The sequence below is a fragment of the Callorhinus ursinus genome, unplaced genomic scaffold, assembly GCF_003265705.2.
Source record: "Callorhinus ursinus isolate GAN/ISIS: 27379988/994484 unplaced genomic scaffold, GSC_fseal_2.0 scaffold17, whole genome shotgun sequence".
Taxonomy (NCBI): Eukaryota; Metazoa; Chordata; class Mammalia; order Carnivora; family Otariidae; genus Callorhinus; species Callorhinus ursinus.
The window spans coordinates 36549029-36567905 of record NW_027397079.1 but is presented as its reverse complement, the minus strand read 5'-3'; the positions used below and the strand labels follow the sequence as shown (position 1 = coordinate 36567905).

The 18877-nt window shown below is 34.8% G+C and overlaps 1 protein-coding gene and 1 pseudogene across 6 annotated transcripts in view; both read right to left on the bottom strand.

Moving 5' to 3' along the window:
* Nucleotides 1-18877, bottom strand: part of ADAM2 (ADAM metallopeptidase domain 2) — a 159675-nt gene that overhangs the window by 53913 nt on the left and 86885 nt on the right. For all 6 annotated transcript variants that reach the window (XR_012381181.1, XM_073902520.1, XM_025885888.2 and 3 more), the window contains 2 exons: nucleotides 9816-9914; nucleotides 9508-9703 (listed from right to left, as the gene is read on the bottom strand). Coding sequence is in view for 5 of the 6 variants with exons in the window: in XM_073902520.1 (XP_073758621.1) it covers nucleotides 9508-9703; nucleotides 9816-9914 (295 nt within the window). In the remaining variant the exon portion in view is untranslated. The remainder of the gene's footprint in view (nucleotides 1-9507; nucleotides 9704-9815; nucleotides 9915-18877) is intronic.
* LOC112834863 (U4 spliceosomal RNA) lies at nucleotides 14293-14361 on the bottom strand (annotated as a pseudogene).

Here is an 18877-nt window from a genome sequence, read left to right as displayed (position 1 = left end):
CATGTTGAGTCACCATATTGTACACCTGAAACTAATATATTACACTGTGTTAACTAACTGAAATTTAAATAAAAACTTTTTAAAAAAATCTACAGATTAAGATCCTTTATGGATAGTGATTTTAAAAACCTCAACAAAATGCTAGTAAACTGAATTCTAAAGCATATTAGAAGCATTATATTTCAGGGTCCTACGTGGCTCAGTTGGTTAAATGTCTGCCTTTGGCTCTGGTCTTGATACCAGGGTCCTGGGATCAAGCCTCATGTCAGGGAGCCTGCTTTTCCCTCTCCCTCTGCCAACTCCCCCCTGCTTGTGGTCTCTCCCTCCCTCTCAAATAAATAAATAAAACCTTTTTAAACAAATTTTTAAAAATAAAAAATAAAGCATTATATTTCATTTATCAAGTGAGATTTATTCCTGCAATACAAGGATGATTCAATATACAAAAAAAAATCAATGTTATACACCAAAATAGAAGAATAAAGGGTGGAAAACACATGATCATGTCAAATGATGCAGAAAAAATCATATGAAAATTTCAGTACATTTTAATGATAAAAACACTGAACTAACTAGAAGGAAAGCCCTTCAATATAACAAAGACCATCTATAAAAAACACAATTAATGTAATACTCAATGGTGAAAAATTGAAACCTTTTCCTCTAATGACAAGGAGCAATACAAGGATGTAAGATTTTGTCACTTATTTAATGTAGTAGAAGTCCTAGTCTAGAGCAAGAGGCAAGTAAAAAAAATAATAGGCACCTAAATTGGAACAGAAAAAGTAAAATTATCTCTGTTCACAGTTGCCATGATTTCATATATATATAGAAAACCCTAAGGATTTTACACACATACACATACACATACACACACATACAACTAATAAATTCAGCAAAGTTTCAGGATACAAAATTAACACATGAAAATCAATTGTATTTTTATACATTAGCAATGGAAAGTTCCAAAAAGAAATTAAGTAAACAGTTTTATTTACCAATGTATCAAAATGAAAAAATACTTATAAGTAAAATTAACCAGAGTAATAAAATTTGTAAAATGAAACCCACAAAATGTTGCCAAAGAAAATTAAAGAAAACACACCAAAAAATGGAAAGTTATCCCATGTTTATGGCTTGGAAGACAAACTATTAAGATGGCAATATCACCCAAACTGATCCACAGCTCCAAAGCAAACCTTATCAAAATACCAACATGTCTCTACAGCAATAGAAAAATCCATCCTAAAATCTGTATGGAATCTCAAGGGCCTCAAATAGAAAAGCTAACCTTGAAAATGGAGAACAAACTTGAAGATCTCATACTTCCTGATTTCAAAACTTACCACAATAGCTACAGTATTCAAAACAATGTAAATTGGCATGCTAGCATAAAGACAGATACATACACCAATAGAATAAAATAGAGACCCCAGAAGTAAATCCTTCCATCTATGTCTAATAATTTTTGATAAGGGTACCCATACCATTCAGTTGGAAAGGACAGACTTTTCAACAATTGGTGTTAAGAAAACTGGATATACACATGCAAAAGAATGAAGTTAAACCCTTACTTACATGATATCCTAAAATTAACACAAAATGGATTAGATGCATAAATGGAACAGCTACAATTATAAAACTCTTTTTAGAAAATGATGGAGGTTAAGGAGCGCACTTATTTAGATGAGCACTGGGTGTTGCATGTAAATGTTGAATCACTAAATTGTACACCTGAAACTAATATTACTCTGTATGTTAACTAACTGGAATGTAAATAAAAACTTTAAAATCTTTTTTATTTGTGTATCGTTGACACACAGTGTTACATTAGTTTCAGGTATACAGCATAGTGATTCAACTAATCTATGCACTATAGTAAAAACTATAAAACTCTTAGAAGAAAATATAGGGGAAAATTTTTTGACATTGGATTTGGCAATTATTTCTTGGATATGATGCCAAAAAGCACAAGCAACAAAAGAAAATATAGATCAAAATTTTAAAAACATTTGTACATGAAAATCAACAGTGAAGTTAACTTTAATGGATATGGAGTTTCAGTTTGGAAAATTGAAAAAATTTCTGGGGATGGATGATGGTGATGTTTGTAAAGTAACGTGAATACACTTAATGACACTGAATTGTACACTTGAAAATGGTAAAAATGATTTTATGTCATGTATATTTTTTCACAAAAAAAATTTCAAGTATACACCAACAATCCATCAATATAAAAAAAAAATAATAATACGCCATGACCAAGTACTATTTTTTTCCAAAAATGCAAGGCTGGAAATTAATGTGTAATGGTACTCTATCAATAAACTGAAAGACAAAAAATATGATCATTCCAATAAACACAGAAGAGGACAGGAAAACCTAGCATTTAACTCTTGATTAAAAAAAAAACACTTAAAAAGTGGGTAACAGAAGTGGAACTTCCTTAACCTAATAAAGAGGATTATGAAAAACCATAGCTAACATCATCCTTAATAATGAAAAACCCAATGCTCAACCCTTAAGATAGTGAACAAGTCAGAATATATGCTCTGAGTACTTACACTCAATATTGTACTGGAAGTACTAATCAGGAAAAATAGCCAAGAAGAAAAACCAAAAGGCATTTAGATTATAAATTAAGAAATTAAAATATATCCATTTCCTATGACGTTTTTCTGATATATAGAAATTCTGGGAATCCACTAAAAATACTTACTAGAACTAATAAAGAATTTTAGCAAGGTTGCAGGATAAAGGTTCAATACTCAAAATCAATTGATGTCTATACACTAGTAATGAACAATGAAATTTGAAAAAAAATCCTATTTATAATAGCATAAAAAGAATATCAAGAAATATATTTAACAAAAGAAGTATAGAGCTTGTATACTGATAATTACAAAACTATAAAACATTTAGTTAAAATTAACTAAATAAGATCCAAGCTGTACCCGCTGATGCAACGCTGCCAGGCCCTCAGCCCCAAGGACCGGCCCTCCTTCAGCGAGATTGCCAACACCTTGGGAGACAACCCCGCAGACAGCAAGCCGTGAGGAAGGAGCCCAGGCACGCTGTGCCTCAGGATGGCGTGGGCAGAGGAGGACTTCTTCAGGGGTGCCCACAGCATGATGGGCAAGATCCCTGTCCTCCTTGGCCCTAGGGGCCCTGCCCTGGGAACACAGGCACTATTTAGGTCTGGGCCGGGCCTGGGCTTTCCTCCTCTTCCCCATCCTCAGCCCTTGGGCAGGCTGATTCAGACCCAGACTAAGTGACTAGGGCCTTGAGCTGGACAGCATTCTCTGCCACCCCTTCCCCAATCAGGGACAGTGTGGGTGCCTCAGGTAACCCCAATTTCTGGCCTGGGTCTCCTCCCATTGACCAGGTCCAGTTCTGCCACTCACCTGCCAAGTTGGCCTAGGGAGGGCCAGGCTGGAGATGAGCTGGGTCTGAGGGGAGTTCCTTAATATACTCAAGTTTCTAGATAGTTCTGGTCCCTGGGGCCCACTTTAGGGTCTGCACCAGGATTACGGAGGATGCGCCAGTGAATCCTCACCCCATGGACTTGTGCACGCTGACCCAGACCCATGCCTCCTCCCCACCCTTCTCTCCTTTTCTCATCCTAAGTGCCTGGCAGATGAAGGAGTTTTCAGGAGCTTTTGACATGATATAACCCGCCCTTTTTGTATGCACCATGGGCGGCTTTTGTATGTACTTGCAGCCTGGGGTGGGGGGCATGGGAGGGAGGGGTGGACCCTGGAGAAGGTGGGGAGGGTGGGCCACCCCTGCCTCACACCTTTATTGTTGTTGTTGTTCGTTTGTTTTGTTTTGTTTTTAACACCTGCTGCTCTCAATAAAGAAGACTTTTTTACAAAAAAAAGATACAAATATTGGAAAGACATCTCATTTTTATGGATTGGAAACAATATAGTTGATATAACATTACACCTCAAATTGATGTACAAATTCAACACAAAATTACTATAAAATTCCACAGCTGACTTTTTGCAGAAATTGACAAATTGATTTTGAAATTCAAGAAATGCAAGAGACCTAGGATAGCCAAAATAATCTTAAAAGAAAAAAAAAGTTGGATTGCTCACATCCCTGATTTCTAAACTACAAAGCTATCGTAATCAAGACAGTATGCTACTGACATAAGCATATACACGTGTAGATCAATGGAGTAGAATTGATGGTCCAGAAATAAGCCTTTACTTTTGCAATCAAGTGATTTTTTTCAGCAGAGATGCCAAGTCAATTAATGGGGGAATAATCATCTTTTCAACAGTGATGCTGGGACAATTGGGTATCCACATGCTAAAGAATTAATTTGGAACCATTTTTCACACCATATACAAAATTTTTTTTTTTAAAGATTTTATTTATTTATTTCAGAGAAAGAGAGATGAGAGATAGAGAGCACGAGAGGGAAGAAGGTCAGAGGGAGAAGCAGACTCCCCGCTGAGCAGGGAGCCCGATGTGGGACTCGATCCCGGGACTCCAGGATCATGACCTGAGCCGAAGGCAGTCGCTTAACCAACTGAGCCACCCAGGCACCCTCACACCATATACAAAATTAACTCAAAATGGATTTTAAACCCAAATTTAAGAGGAAAACATATAAAACTCCCAGAAAAAAAAAAGGGGTGGAGTAAATCAAGACCTTGGATTAAGCAATGCTTTCTTGTTTATAACACCAAAATCACAAGCAGACACATACAAAAATAGATAATTTGAACCTCATCAGAATTAAAACTTTGCATTTCAAAGGTGGCTATCAGGAAAGTGATGACATAATCTACACAATGAAATAAAAGATTTGCAAAACATGAATTTAACAATAAACTGAATACAGATTATATAAAGAACTATTACAACTCAATAATAAAAAAGACAACCCAATTTAAAAAAAATAGCTGAAGGATGTAAATAGATATCTCTCCAAACAAGAAATACAATGGTCAATAAGCACATGAAAAGATGTTCATCATTAGTCTTCAGGTAAATGCAAATCAAAACCACAAGATACTACTTCACACTTATTAGGTCATCCACAGAATAACATGGATATCAATTCAACTAAAATTAATGTATGAGTTAATTTTTTAATTTGGTTCTTAAGTTTATATGGAAGAGAGCCATGTCAAGATGTATGAAGAAGATACAAAAGGCTAAGATGACTTATCTTTGAGATATTAAAATAATTATAAAGGGAGAGAAATTAAAATAGCGTAAGATTGGCCAGGTAGAGAAAAATGACTGAGAGCATGAGAAACATTCACACTTTTAGGTTTAAAAACAACCAACCAGCCAGCTAAACAAACACTTAATTTTTAGCAGATACTGCATTTCAGTGCATCTAAGAGTATTAAGTTGGGGCAGTAAAGATGATCATCAATATGTTATAATATTAAAATGTATATATGTCAAACAACACACACACAATCACATACATCTTCTCCCTCCCACCCCTAGTGTCAGGCAACTATTAATTTACTTTCTGTCTTTATACATTTGCCTGTTTTGTAAGCTAAATATGAATGGAATCAGAATCTGTGGTCTTTTGTGACTGGCTTTCTTAACTTAGCATAGGTTTTCAAAGTTTATTCACATTTAGCAAAAATCATGACTTCATTCATTTTTATTAACTAAATAATCTGCATTTTGTTCACTCATGCATCAGTTGATGGACATTTGGGTTGTTTCTACATTTTGGCTATTATGAATAATGGTATGATGAACATTTGTATTTAAGGTTTTGTGGGGACATGTTTTCAGTTCTCTTAGGTATATATACCAAGGGTTAAACTGCTATGTTCAGCATTTTGAGGAACTTCCAAATTGCTTTCTAAAGCAGTTGTACCATTTTATATCTAGCAAGACACGAGTTCAGATCTTGCCATATCCTCACAAAAATTGCTATTGTCTTTTAATTATAGCTATCCTAGTGAATGTGAACAAGTATCATGTTGTGGTCTTAATTTGCATTCCCTTAATGCCCAATGATGTTGAGCATCTTTCATGTGATTTGCCATTCTCTATGTCTTTTTTTTTTTCAGAAATGCCTACTCATTTTCTCCTTTTTGTTAAACTACATTATCTTTTTATTGTTGAGTTGAATGTTTCTTATGTATTCTGTATATGTCCATTATTAAAAATATGAGTTTGCAAATATATTCTCCCATTCCTTGAGCTATCTTTTTACTTTTTTTGGTGATTTTCTTTGAAGAACAAAAGTTCTTTAAATTTTTGAAGTCCAGACGATTCCTTTTTCTTTTATCACCTATGCTTTGGGTATCCTATCTAAGAGAACATTGCCTAATCCAAGGTCACTTAAGATTTATGCCTATGTTTTCCTCTAAAAGTTTTACAGTTTTAGATCTTTTTGTAGTAGTTTTGCTAGGATGTCTTTATGTGTTTTTTTCTTTAAAGACATTCTTCTTGGGACACCTGAGTGGCTCAGTCAGTTAAGCGGCTGCCTTTGGCTCAGGTGGATCGAGTCCCCCATCAGGCTCCTTGCTATGCGAGGAGCCTGCTTCTCCCTCTGCCTGCCGCTCCCCCTGCTTCTGCTTGCTCTGTCTTTCCCTCCCTCTCTCTCTGACAAATAAATAAATAAAATCTTTAGGATAAAAAAAAGACATTCTTAAGATTCTTAGAGCCTCTTGAATTTGTGGGATTAACTTTCATTTCAAAAAGTATTGGTTCTTATCTCTTTAAATATTGCTACTTTCCATTCTCTATTTTATCTTTTTAATGACTCTTTCCTGAGTTAGGCAGATTGAGTGAGGTAGTGAAATCTACCTCAGGCAATGAAATGGGCCAGGGCTGATGTACAGTCTTATTCTGGATCTGCCTCATTATCTTGGGTGTGACCCTTGTAAGCTACTGATTCATAGCCTTGTCAATATTTGTTTTCACTGTAAGTCTGCCTGAGATAAATTCTTGCTATTTAGAGAATCTCAGAACAGCTTCCTAGCCTCCTAACATAGGCACTTCAAAATGTAGTGAAATCTTTTAGAAGATTAAGGTTTTCTGGTGGCAAGCTTCTTCTACCATTTGGTCTTTGATTATCTTGTGACTATAGGGAAATTCATAATGCCTTTTTAATGTTTTTAACCTAATTGACCAAATTGCTGAGCAGCTTCAGAGCTCCAAAAATGCCTCATGGAAAAAATTTTCTATGGTTTTGACGGTCCCCTTAAATTTCAACTGCTAAATTTTTCTATTTTTTTTTCTAATAGAAGATTTCTGCCTAATCCAAGCCTGATCTTCAACTTCAAGATTCCAAATGTCTCTAGGAAAAAAACTGGCTAACAGTGGTCCCCTAAAATATGCAAACTTTCTCTCCTGTCATAATTTAAACAATTAGCTGTTTTTGGTTTCATTATAGTCTAGTACCTTTTAAAATATCATCAATAAAATGTATCTTAATTTTTCCAATTATTTTCTCACTACTTGCTGCATCCTTTCCCTAAATTCCCTTAATATTTAATACAGGTTTTATAGTTAATGTAATTGCAAAATATTTAAATGTAAATAAGCTGTCTTAGAATTTATTGTCCTAGTCTATGTCCTTTTTTTAACTTTGTTCTTGTCTTCTTTGGAATTAATCAAGTATTGTTATTGTTTTTGTTTTTCTCCTTTATGAGCTTATAGTTTCACATTATTTTATTATTTTTTTGTAGCTGTCTTAAATTATAAAATGAATACTTGACTTCTGCCAATTTTTATTTTTGCTTTTGGCTACATTTTATTGGAATGATTGAGTTTTGTTTCAGGCTTGTTTGGTTTTTTTCTTGGTGAAACTATTTTTTTCTATTTTTATTCATCTAGGGATTAACATTTTAACATATTAATAACTCCATTTCATACTATTCTTTATATTTTAAAACGTATATTTTAAGAGATATATATCTTAGTCAATCTTTTGCTAATTTCTGTGAAAATTAGCTATTTTCTAGAATTTCATAGAAATTTTGCTAATTTCTATGATGATTATTTCTTCTTGCTTAATTCTTCTATCTCCTGGTTTAGTCTCCCTTCTTTTGGACATCATTCACAACCAATTCTTACAGAAATAAATTTGAAAAGCAAATTATAGGAGTTCAAATGTATGCTTTCATATACTTTTTTTTTTGGCATCTACCTATTTAACACTGGGTGAAATTTGCAATTCTACCCGCTAGCTTAAACAGAAGTTCTACCTTTCCAATGATCTAACCAATATGTTTATTTTTACATTTTAACCAGTATACCTTTAAAATCAAGATTTTCTTTTCCTTTCTCTTTCTCTTTATTTCCCTTTCTCTATTTATCTATATATATGTATAGATATAGATAGGTAGATGATGTAGATGAAAAGATAGAGATGATATAGATAAAAGATAGGTAAAGATAGATGATAGAGAGATGATTGATAGATGATAGATGATAGATGATTGATAGATAGATGATAGATGATAGATGATATAGATAGATAGATGATAGATAGATAATGAATAGATAGATAGATAGATAGATAGATAGATAGATAGATAGATGATAGATAGATAGATAGATGATAGATAGATAGATAATAAAGAGATAGAGAGATGGAGAGATAGAGATACCTTTCTTCAAAATTTCCTTTGTGGTTCAAATCACCCAGTTCCTTGGGAGAGCACTTTACCATTTTTATAAGTTTCTTTCCTTGTATCTTTGTGTTGCCTTTCTTGGAACCAGTAGTTATTGTATGTTTATTTTGGGAGTGGATAATCACTTTGCAAGACCTTTTTACACAGAAATTAGAGTAGGCATTTACCTGTTACCATTGAGAAAAGGTTGACCCACCCGGCTATTTACATGAGTATCCTGCATATTTTCCCTGTCAATTGTTCTTGCTTCTTCTGATATAGACATGACATGCTGCTGCCACTGCTGTTGTCTCCATTTTCTTCAGCAAAGATTCTGTGTATATTTTGTACCATGGTTTTCCTTTTTGTTTTCAACCTTGGTGCACATCATCTTTCAATGGTTTCATAGTTACTGGATCTTCATGACCCCTTTTTGGGATTTTCATAAGCTATTCTTGTAGTTCCTAGGTGTGAATGCATGTATCTGGCCATGTGTATCTGCATGTGTGATTTAAATTGTACTCATATGCCAACTTTGGCCTTTAATGTTCATAGCCATATGTATTTATTTTATATTTACTAAGAAAACTGTGGATATGGAGTGAGAGAGGAAAGTGTAACTTATGCTCAGTCTGCTTTCTTTCTTCTCAAATGAAGATCCCATGGACTTTGAATGTTTCCCTTTATTATTTTGTGGAAACAATTCATAACTTTAATTCCAGACAACTTATCTGATTTTTTTCTTACAGTATTCCTTATCTCTTTCTGTAATCCTTTAAAATATTTATACTAAAAAATCCTATTATTTTTTTAAATCACAATTATGTATCAATATCTATTTTTTTAGTTTCCAGAAAAATACATATATAAGAAATCAAATTATAATAAATACCTTCACCAAATACATCTGTACATTGTTTTATCCCACTTATACAACTTCCATTCAGACAGAGCCATTGATTCTCTCCACATGGATGCCCATTCTGAACAAAAAAGTTATCTTGACATGTTGCAGATGATCCATTGCAATATTCAGGGAGGTCACATTCATCAGTGGGAGGCCTACATATTTCTCCTTTTGCTGAATACTGATGGGATGAAGTAAATGACATTGAATAAAGCAGAATGTGAATGTATAAATATTATAAAAAAGATGACTTTGTTCATGTAGGTAATATAGAAAATTAAGAAGGCTCTTACTTGACAATCTGTACAGCATTTACCAGTATCACAAATTGAGCCAGGTTTTAGCGCACATGTGGCAGGATTACAGCATGAATTTGACTTAGCATCACAATCCTGAAAGGCAAATCAAATGCTTTGAAGTATCTTCCAACTTTTACTTGCATTAGATAGATATTTTAATGATAAGAGTATATTATATAATATACAGATAGATGCTTAATTCACATGGCAAACATAAAAAGTAAAGCCACTTATTCATTTACATAACAGATATTTATGTTTATTTATATATAAATAAATTTATATTTATATAAATATTTATAAAAATAAAATATAAATATTTTATATTTATATTTATGAGTTACTACTCTATGCTGTACTGTATATCCCTAGAGTAGGTTTGATTATATTGGTAGTAGGATTTTCTGAAACCCTGGAGTCCACCAAAGGCAAGACATCAAGCTCTCTGGTGCTTGTAGACAAAGAGATAGTTAAATACAAGACATAAAATAAACAGAAACTATGATTTATCAGTTTCATTATAGTGACTAATTCCTAATCAACTCTTATGAATCTATTACGTTTTAATAAGTCTGTAACATTTATAGGATGTCCAAAGTTTACTTTACTTTTAATTCTCTAAAGACAAAGAGCTAGAAAATAATATTTCTAAACATGATGGAAATTATCACCTTTATATCTTTATCTATATCTTATTATGCCTTGGTTAGTGCTATGATCCCATCCATGACCAGTGATTTTGTTTTTAAAAATTCAATTATTATGCTTAATAAAAGCAACAGATAGAAAAGAGAAGTCTATAGAAACAATGCTTACACACACACACACACACACACACACACACACACACTTACTTTTTAAATTCCCCAGGATTTGGAATAGGCTTAATTGGACAAAATTCTCAGTAAGTTACACAAAAATAAATCATGAATTTCACTAATTTTAATATGAATTATAGCATAATACTTACTAGGGTAAACTAAATTTGCAGTATTTTCCAGAACTATTCTACCTAATCAATGTCATTGTTATTGCTATCTATATGGGATTCCAAAGAAGAAAGTTATATCACAGGGACTGGCTCAATTATATGATAGTTAATAGAGCTAACATACACAACTGTGAATTTTTACTAGAAATTTTCAGAGTTTCCATTTAGACCCAAATAAGAAAAGACAAGTTGGTACTGAGAAATAATTTCTTAAAAACAAATCATCCAACTAGGTATCTAAAAGCTCACTTTCATATTGGGGCAGGAACACATGTATGACTTTAGCTACTGCTGTAGGGAACACTGAAGTCCTTTCTTCTCTTGATTTTCTCACATCCATATGCCCATTATAAGTCTCAGGATCTCTCTGCCTTATTGCATTCCTTTTATCTCAACTCTTCCACCTCCCTCTAATCCAGCAGCTTTATATAAGACTTTTGTGGGTTAGAAAATATGCTTTTATTGATTATGTGTGGTCCAAGTATTTTTTACTTAAATATTGACCTGTATTAAAATAGTCAAAGCCACAAATATGCCTCATTTTCTTGTCAACTTGTGAAAACTTTATATATTTATTTTCCTGAATGCCAGCAGAACTTAGGATTGGAAGAAATATGGGCATACCTTATTTTATTGTGCTTCACTTCATTGCATTTTGCAGATATTACATTTTGTACAAATTGAAGGTGGCAACCCTACGTTAAGCAAATCTAACAGTGTCATTTTTCAAACAGTCTCTGTGTCACATTTTGGTAATTCTTGAAGTATTTCAAACTTTTTCATCATTATTCTATTTGTTATGGTGATCTGTTTTCAGCGATTTTTGATGTTATTATTGCAATTTTGGGGATTGTCATGAACCATGCCCATATAAGACAATAAACTTAATTGTGTATGCTCTGACTGTTCCACTGTTGAGTTGTTCCTCTCTCTCCCTCTTCTCAGGCCTCCTTATTCCCTAAGACACAACAACATTGAAATAAGGCCAATTAATAACCCTAAAATGACCTCTAAGTATTCAAGTTAAAGGAACAGTCTCATGTTTCTCACTTTAAGTCAAAAGCTAGAAATTATTAAACTTAATGAGGAAAGCATGTTGAAAGCTGAGACAGACCAAACGCCAGGACTCTTACACCAAAAAGTTAGCCAAGTTTTGAATGCAAAGGAAAAGTTCTTGAAGGAAATTAAAAATACTGCTCAGTGACACCTGAATGATAAGAAAGCAAAATGGCCTTATTGAGGATGTGGAGAAAGATTTAGTGGTTTGGATAGAGGATCAAACCAATCATAACATTCCCTTAAGCCAAAGCCTCATCCAGAGCAAAGCCCTAATTCTTTTCAATTCTATGAAGGTTGAGAGAGGTGAGGAGGCTGCAGAAGACCCTGCAGCTGGCAGAGGCTGGTTCATGAGGGTTAAAGAAAGAAGCTATATCCACCACATAAGAAAGCATAGTTAAGTAACAAGTGTTGATGTAGAAGCTGTAACAAGTTATCTAGAATATAGACTAAGATAATTAATGAAGGTGGCTACACTAAACAACAGGTTTTCAACGTAGATAAAACACCCTTCCATTGAAAGATGTTACCTAGGACTTTCATAGGTAGGGCAAAGAAGGTAATGTCTGGATTCAAAGTTTCAAAGGACAGGCTAACTCTCTTGTTGGGGATTAATGCAGTTGGTCACTTTTAGTTGAAGTTAATACCAATTTTCCATTTCAAAAATTCTAGGGCCCTTAAAAATTGTGCCAAATCTATTCTGCCTGAGCCCTATAAATGCAAAGTCTGGATGACAGCACATCTGTTTACAACAAAGATTAGTTAATATATTTTTTAATTTTTTATTGTTATGTTAATCACCATACATTACATCATTAGTTTTTGATGCAGTGTTCCATGATTCATTGTTTGTGTATAACACCCAGCGCTCCATGCCCATCACCAGGCTAACCCATCCCCCACCCCCTCCCCTCTAGAACCCTCAGTTTGTTTTTCAGAGTCTATCATCTCTCATGGTTCATGTCCCCCTCCGATTTCTCCCCTTTCATTCTTCCCCTCCTCCTATCTTCTTCTTCTTTTTTTTTTAACATGTAATGTATTATTTGTTTCAGAGGTACAGATCTGTGATTCAAACAGTCTTGCACCATCCACAACACTCACCACAGCACATACCCTCACCAATGTCTATCACCCAGCCACCCCAATCCTCCCACCCCTGCCCCCACTCCAACAACCCTCAGTTTGTTTCCTGAGATTAAGAATTCCCATATCAGTGAGGTCATATGATATATGTCTTTGACTGATTGACTTACTTCGCTCAGTAAAATATCCTCCAGTTCCATCCACGTCGTTGCAAATGGCAAGATCTCATTCCTATCGATGGCTGCATAATATTCCATTGTATATATATATATACCACTTCTTCTTTATCCATTCATCTGTTGATGGACATCTTGGCTCTTTCACAGTTTGGATATTGTGGACATTGCTGCTATCAGGTGCATGTAAAACTTCAGATCCCTACATTTGTATCTTTGGGGTAAATACACAGTACTACAGTAGCTGGATTGTATGGTATCTCTATTTTCAACTTTTTGGGGAACCTCCATACTGTTTTCCAGAGAGGTTGCACCAGCTTGCATTCCCACCAACAGTGTAAGAGGGCTCCCCTTTCTCCCCATCCCCACCAACATCTGTTCTTTCCTGACTTGTTAATTTTAGCCATTCTGACACTTGTGAGGTGATACCTCATTGAGGTTTTGATTTGGATTTCCCTGATACCAAGCAATGTTGAGCACTTTTTCAGGTGTCTGTTGGCTGTTTGGATGTCTTCTTTGGAAAAATCTCTGTTCATGTCTTCTGCCCATTTCTTGATTGGATTATTTGTTCTTTGGGTGTTGAGTTTCATAAGTTCTTTATAGATTTTGGCTACTAGCCCTTTAACTGATATGTCATTTGCAAATATCTTCTCCCATTCTGTTGGTTGTCTTTTGGTTTTGTGGACTGTTTTTTTTGCTGAGCCAAAGCTTTTTATCTTGATGAAATCTCAATAGTTCATTTTTGCCCTTGCTTACCTTGCCTTTGGTGATGTTTCTAGGAAGAAGTTGTTGTGGCTGAGGTCAAAGAGGTTGCTGCCTGTGTTCTCCTTTAGGATTTTGATGGACTCCTGTCTCACATTGAGGTCTTTCAACCATTTTGAGTCTATGTGTGTGGTGTAAGGAAATGGTCCAGTTTCATTTTCTGCATGTTGCTGTCCAATTTTCCCAACACCATTTGTTGAAGAGACTCTTTTTTCCATTGGACATTCTTTCCTGCTTTGTCAAAGATTAATTGACCATAGAGTTGAGGGTCCATTTCTAGGCTCTCTATTGTGTTCCATTGATCAATGTGTCTGTTTTTGTGCAGTACCATACTGTCTTGATGATGACAGCTTTGTAATAGAGCTGGAAGTCCGGGATTGTAATGCCACCAGCTTTACTTTCCTTTTTCAATTAGCAATAATCGTGCCTCGAATAAACCTCATTGGCTACGATACTGCCACTGTGCAAAGTTTTTTGCTTTTCTTTTTCAACATTCCTCTGGCTATTCAGGGTCTTTTCTGCTTCCATACAAATTTTAGGATTATTTGTTCCATTTCTTTGAAAAAAGTTCATGGTATTTTGATAGGGATTGCATTGAATGTGTAGATTGCTCTAGGTAGCATTGACATCTTCACAATATTCTTCCAATCCATGAGCATGGAACGTTTTTCCATTTCTTTGTGTCTTCCTCAATTTCTTTCATGAGTATTTTATAGTTTTCTGAGTACAGATCCTTTGTCCCTTTGGTTAGATTTATTCCTAGATATCTTATGGTTTTGGGTGCAATTGTAAATGGTTTCAACTCATTAATTTCTCTCTCTTCTGTCTTGTTGTTGGTGTATAGGAATGCCACTGATTTCTGTGCATTGATTTTCTATCCTGCCACTTTACTGAATTCCTGTATGAATTCTAGCAGTTTTGAGGTGGAGTCTTTTGGGTTTTCCACATAAAGTATCATACCATCTGCAAACAGTGAGAGTTTGACTTCTTCTTTGCCGATTTGGATGCCTTTTATTTCTTTTTGTTGTCTGATTGCTGTGTCTAGGACTTCTAATACTATGTTGAATAGCAGTGGTGATAGTGGACATCCCTGCCACGTTCCTGACCTTATGGGGGAAGCTCTCAGTTTTTCCCCATTGAGAATGATATTCACTGTGGGTTTTTCATAGATGGCTTTTCTGATATTGAGGTGTGTACCATCTATCCCTATACTCTGAAGAGTTTTGATCCAAAAAGGATGCTGTACTTTGTCAAATGCTTTTTCTGCATCTATTGAGAGGATCATATGGTTCCTGTTCTTTTGTTAATGTATTGTATCACGTTGATTGATTTGCAGATGTTGAACCAACCTTGTAACCCAGGGATAAATCCCACTTGGTCATGGAGAATAATCCTTTTAATGTACTGTTGGATCCTATTGGCTAGTATTTTGGTGAGAATTTTTGCATCCGTGTTCATCAGGGATATTGGTCTGTAATTCTCCTTTTTGATGGGGTCTTTGTCTGGTTTGGGGATCAAGGTAATGGTGGCCTCATAAAACGAGTTTGGAAGTTTTCCTTCCATTTCTATTTTTTGGATCAGTTTCAGAAAAATAGGTATTAATTCTTCTTTAAATGTTTGGTAGAATTCCCCTGGGAAGCCATCTGGCCCTGGGCTTTTGTGTGTTGGGAGATTTTAGATGACTCTGCTTCAATTTCCTTTTTGGTTATAGGTCTGTTCAGGTTTTGTGTTTCTTCCTGGTTTGGTTTTGGTAGTTGATATATCTCTAGGAATGCATCCATTTCTTCTGGATTATCTAATTTGCTGGCATAGAGTTGTTCATAATATGTTCTTAAAATTGTTTGTATTTCTTTGGTGTTGGTTGTGATCTCTCCCCTTTCATTCATGATTTTATTGATTTGGGTCATTTCTCTTTTCTTTTTGATAATTCTGGCCAGGGGTTTATCAATCTTGTTAATTCTTTCAAAGAATCAGCTCCTAGTTTCGTTGATCAGTTCTACTGTTCTTTTGGTTTCTATTTCATTGATTTCTGCTCTGATCTCTGTTATTTCTCTTCTCCTGCTGAGTTTAGACTTTATTTGCTATTCTTTCTCCAGCTCCTTTAGGTGTAGGGTTAGGTTGTGTATTTAAGAACTTTCTTGTTTCTTGAGGAAGGCTTGTATTGTTATATACTTTCCTCTTAGGACTGCCCTTTCAGTATCCCAAAGATTTTAAACAGTTGTTGTTTCATTTTCATTGGTTTCCATGAATTTTTTTAATTCTTCTTTAATTTCCTGGTTGACCCATTCATTCTTTAGTAGGATGCTCTTTAGCCTCCATGTATTTGAGTTCTTTCTGACTTTCTTCTTGTGATTGAGTTCTAGTTTCAAAGCATCATGGTCTGATAATGTGCAGAGAATGATCCCAATCTTTTGGTACTGGTTGAGACCTGATTTGTGACCATGATGTGATCTACTCTGGAGAACGTTCCACAGCACTAGAGAAGAAAGTGTATTCTGTTGTTTTAGGATGGAATGCTCTAATATATCTGTGAAGTTCATTTGGTCCAGTGTGTCATTTAAAGTCTTTTATTTCCTTATTGATCTTTTGCTTAGATGCTCTGTCCATTTCAGTCAGAGGGGTGTTAAAGTCCCCCACTATTATTGTATTGTTGTTGATGTGTTTCTTTGCTTTTGTTATTAATTGCCTTATACAACTGGCTGCTCCCATGTTAGAGGAATAGATATTTACAATTGTTAGATCTTTTTGTTGGATAAACCCTTTTAGTAGAATATAGTGTCCTTCCTCATCTCTTATTGCAGTCTTTGGTTTAAAATCTAATTTGTCTGATATAATGATTGCCACCCCAGCTTTCTTTTGATGTCCATTAGTATGATAAATGGTTTTCCATCCCCTCACTTTCAATCTGGGGGTGTCTTTGGTTTTAAAATGAGTCTCTTGCTGACAGCTTATTGATGAGTCTTGTTTTTTTATCCAATCTGATAGCCTGTGTCTTTTGATTGGGGCATTTAGCCCATTTACATTCAGGGTAACTATTGAAAGATATGATTTTAGTGCCATTATATTGCCTGTAAGGTGACTGTTAGCGTATATTGTCTGTGTTCCTTTCTGGTCTATGTTGTTTTTAGGCTCTCTCTTTGCTTAGAGGACCTCTTTCAATATTTCTTGTAGGGCTGGTTTCATGTTTGCAAATTCTGAAGATATCATGCCAATCCTTTCTGGCCTGCCAGGTCTCTGTGGATAGGTCTGTTGCCAATCTAATGTTTCTACCATTGTAGGTTACAGATCTCTTCTCCCCAGCTGCTTTCAGCATTTTCTCTTTGTTTCTGAGACTCATAAGTTTTACTATTAGATGTCGGGGTGTTGACCTATTTTTATTGATTTTGAGAGGCATTCTCTGTGCCTCCTGGATTTTGATGCCTGTTTCCTTCCCCAAATTAGGGAAGTTCTCTGCTATAATTTGCTCCAATATACCTTCTGCCCCCCTCTCTCTTTCTTCTTCTTCTGGGATCCCAATTATTCTAATGTTGTTTCATCATGGTGCTGCTTATCTCTCAAATTTTGCCTTCATGATCCTGTAGTTGTTTATCTCTCTTTTTAGCAGCTTCTTTATTTTCCATCATTTGGTCTTCTATATCACTAATTCTCTCTTCTGTCTCATTTATCCTGGCAGTTAGCGACCCCATTTTTGATTGCACCTCATTAATAATCTTTTTGATTTTGACTTGGTTAGATTTTAGTTCTTTTATTTCTCCAGAAAGGGTTTCTCCAATAACCTCCATGCTTTTTTCAAGCCCAGCTAGTATCTTTAAAATCATCATTCTGAACTCTAGTTCTGACATCGTACTAATGTCTGTATTGAGTAAGTCCCTGGCAGTCGGTACTGCCTCTCATTCTTTTTGTTGAGGTGATTTTTTTCTGTCTTGTCATTTTGTCCAGAGAATAGATGAATGAGAGAACAAAATGCTAACAGGGTAACAATGTTCCCCCAAAATATACTCTAAACAAATCAGAATAGACCTGAAACCAGGGGAAAAGAAAGGGAAAGAAAGAAAAAAGAAAAAAAAATAAAAACAAACAAGAAGTTAAAAACAAACAAAAACAGAATAAAACAAAAATAAAACAGAATATTATCTAATATGATCAGGCTGGTACATAGATCAGTGCCACACACTATATTTTGGGTGTATTTTCGTCTGTTAGCAGAAAGTGCCCCCCAAAATTTTAAGAAAGAAAAACTTATATATGTACAAAAATAAGGGTAAATATGATGAAGGGATGGAATATGAATGTAAAGATGAAAATTATAAAAAATTTTATAAAAGGAATTGATAAGATGAGAAGTTGTTTGAAAAAAGAAGAGGATTTTTAAAAAAAGGGAGAGAATGTGATCAGGCAGGTGACTAGAACAAAGCCATACACTAGAGATTTAGGGTATATTTTGATCTGTTAGAAGGAACTGTATCTCAAAATTTTAAAGAGAGAACAACTTATACATATATGCCAAAAATAAGGGTAACTACTATGAAAGGTTAGAATATGACTCTAAAAATGAAAACTAAAAATGTTTTTTAAAAAAGGGATTGATAAAAGGAATGAGATCTTGCCACTTGCAACAACATGGATGGAAGTGGAGGGTGTTATGCTGAGTGAAATAAGTCAATCAGAGAAAGACATGTATCATATGACCTCACTGATATGAGGAATTCTTAATCTCAGGAAACAAACTGAGGGTTGCTGGAGTGGTGGGAGGTGGGAGGGATGGGGTAGCTGGGTGATAGACATTGGGGAGGGTATGTGCTATGGTGAGCACTGTGAATTGTGCAAAACTGTTGAATCACAGATCTGTACCTCTGAAACAAATAATGCAATTTATGTTAAGAAGAAAAAAAGGGATTGATCAGATGTTGGTTGAAAAAGGGAAAAAGAAAAATTTTTAAAAAAGCAGTTTAAAAAAAATTAACTTTGAAAGACTAAAGAATCATTGT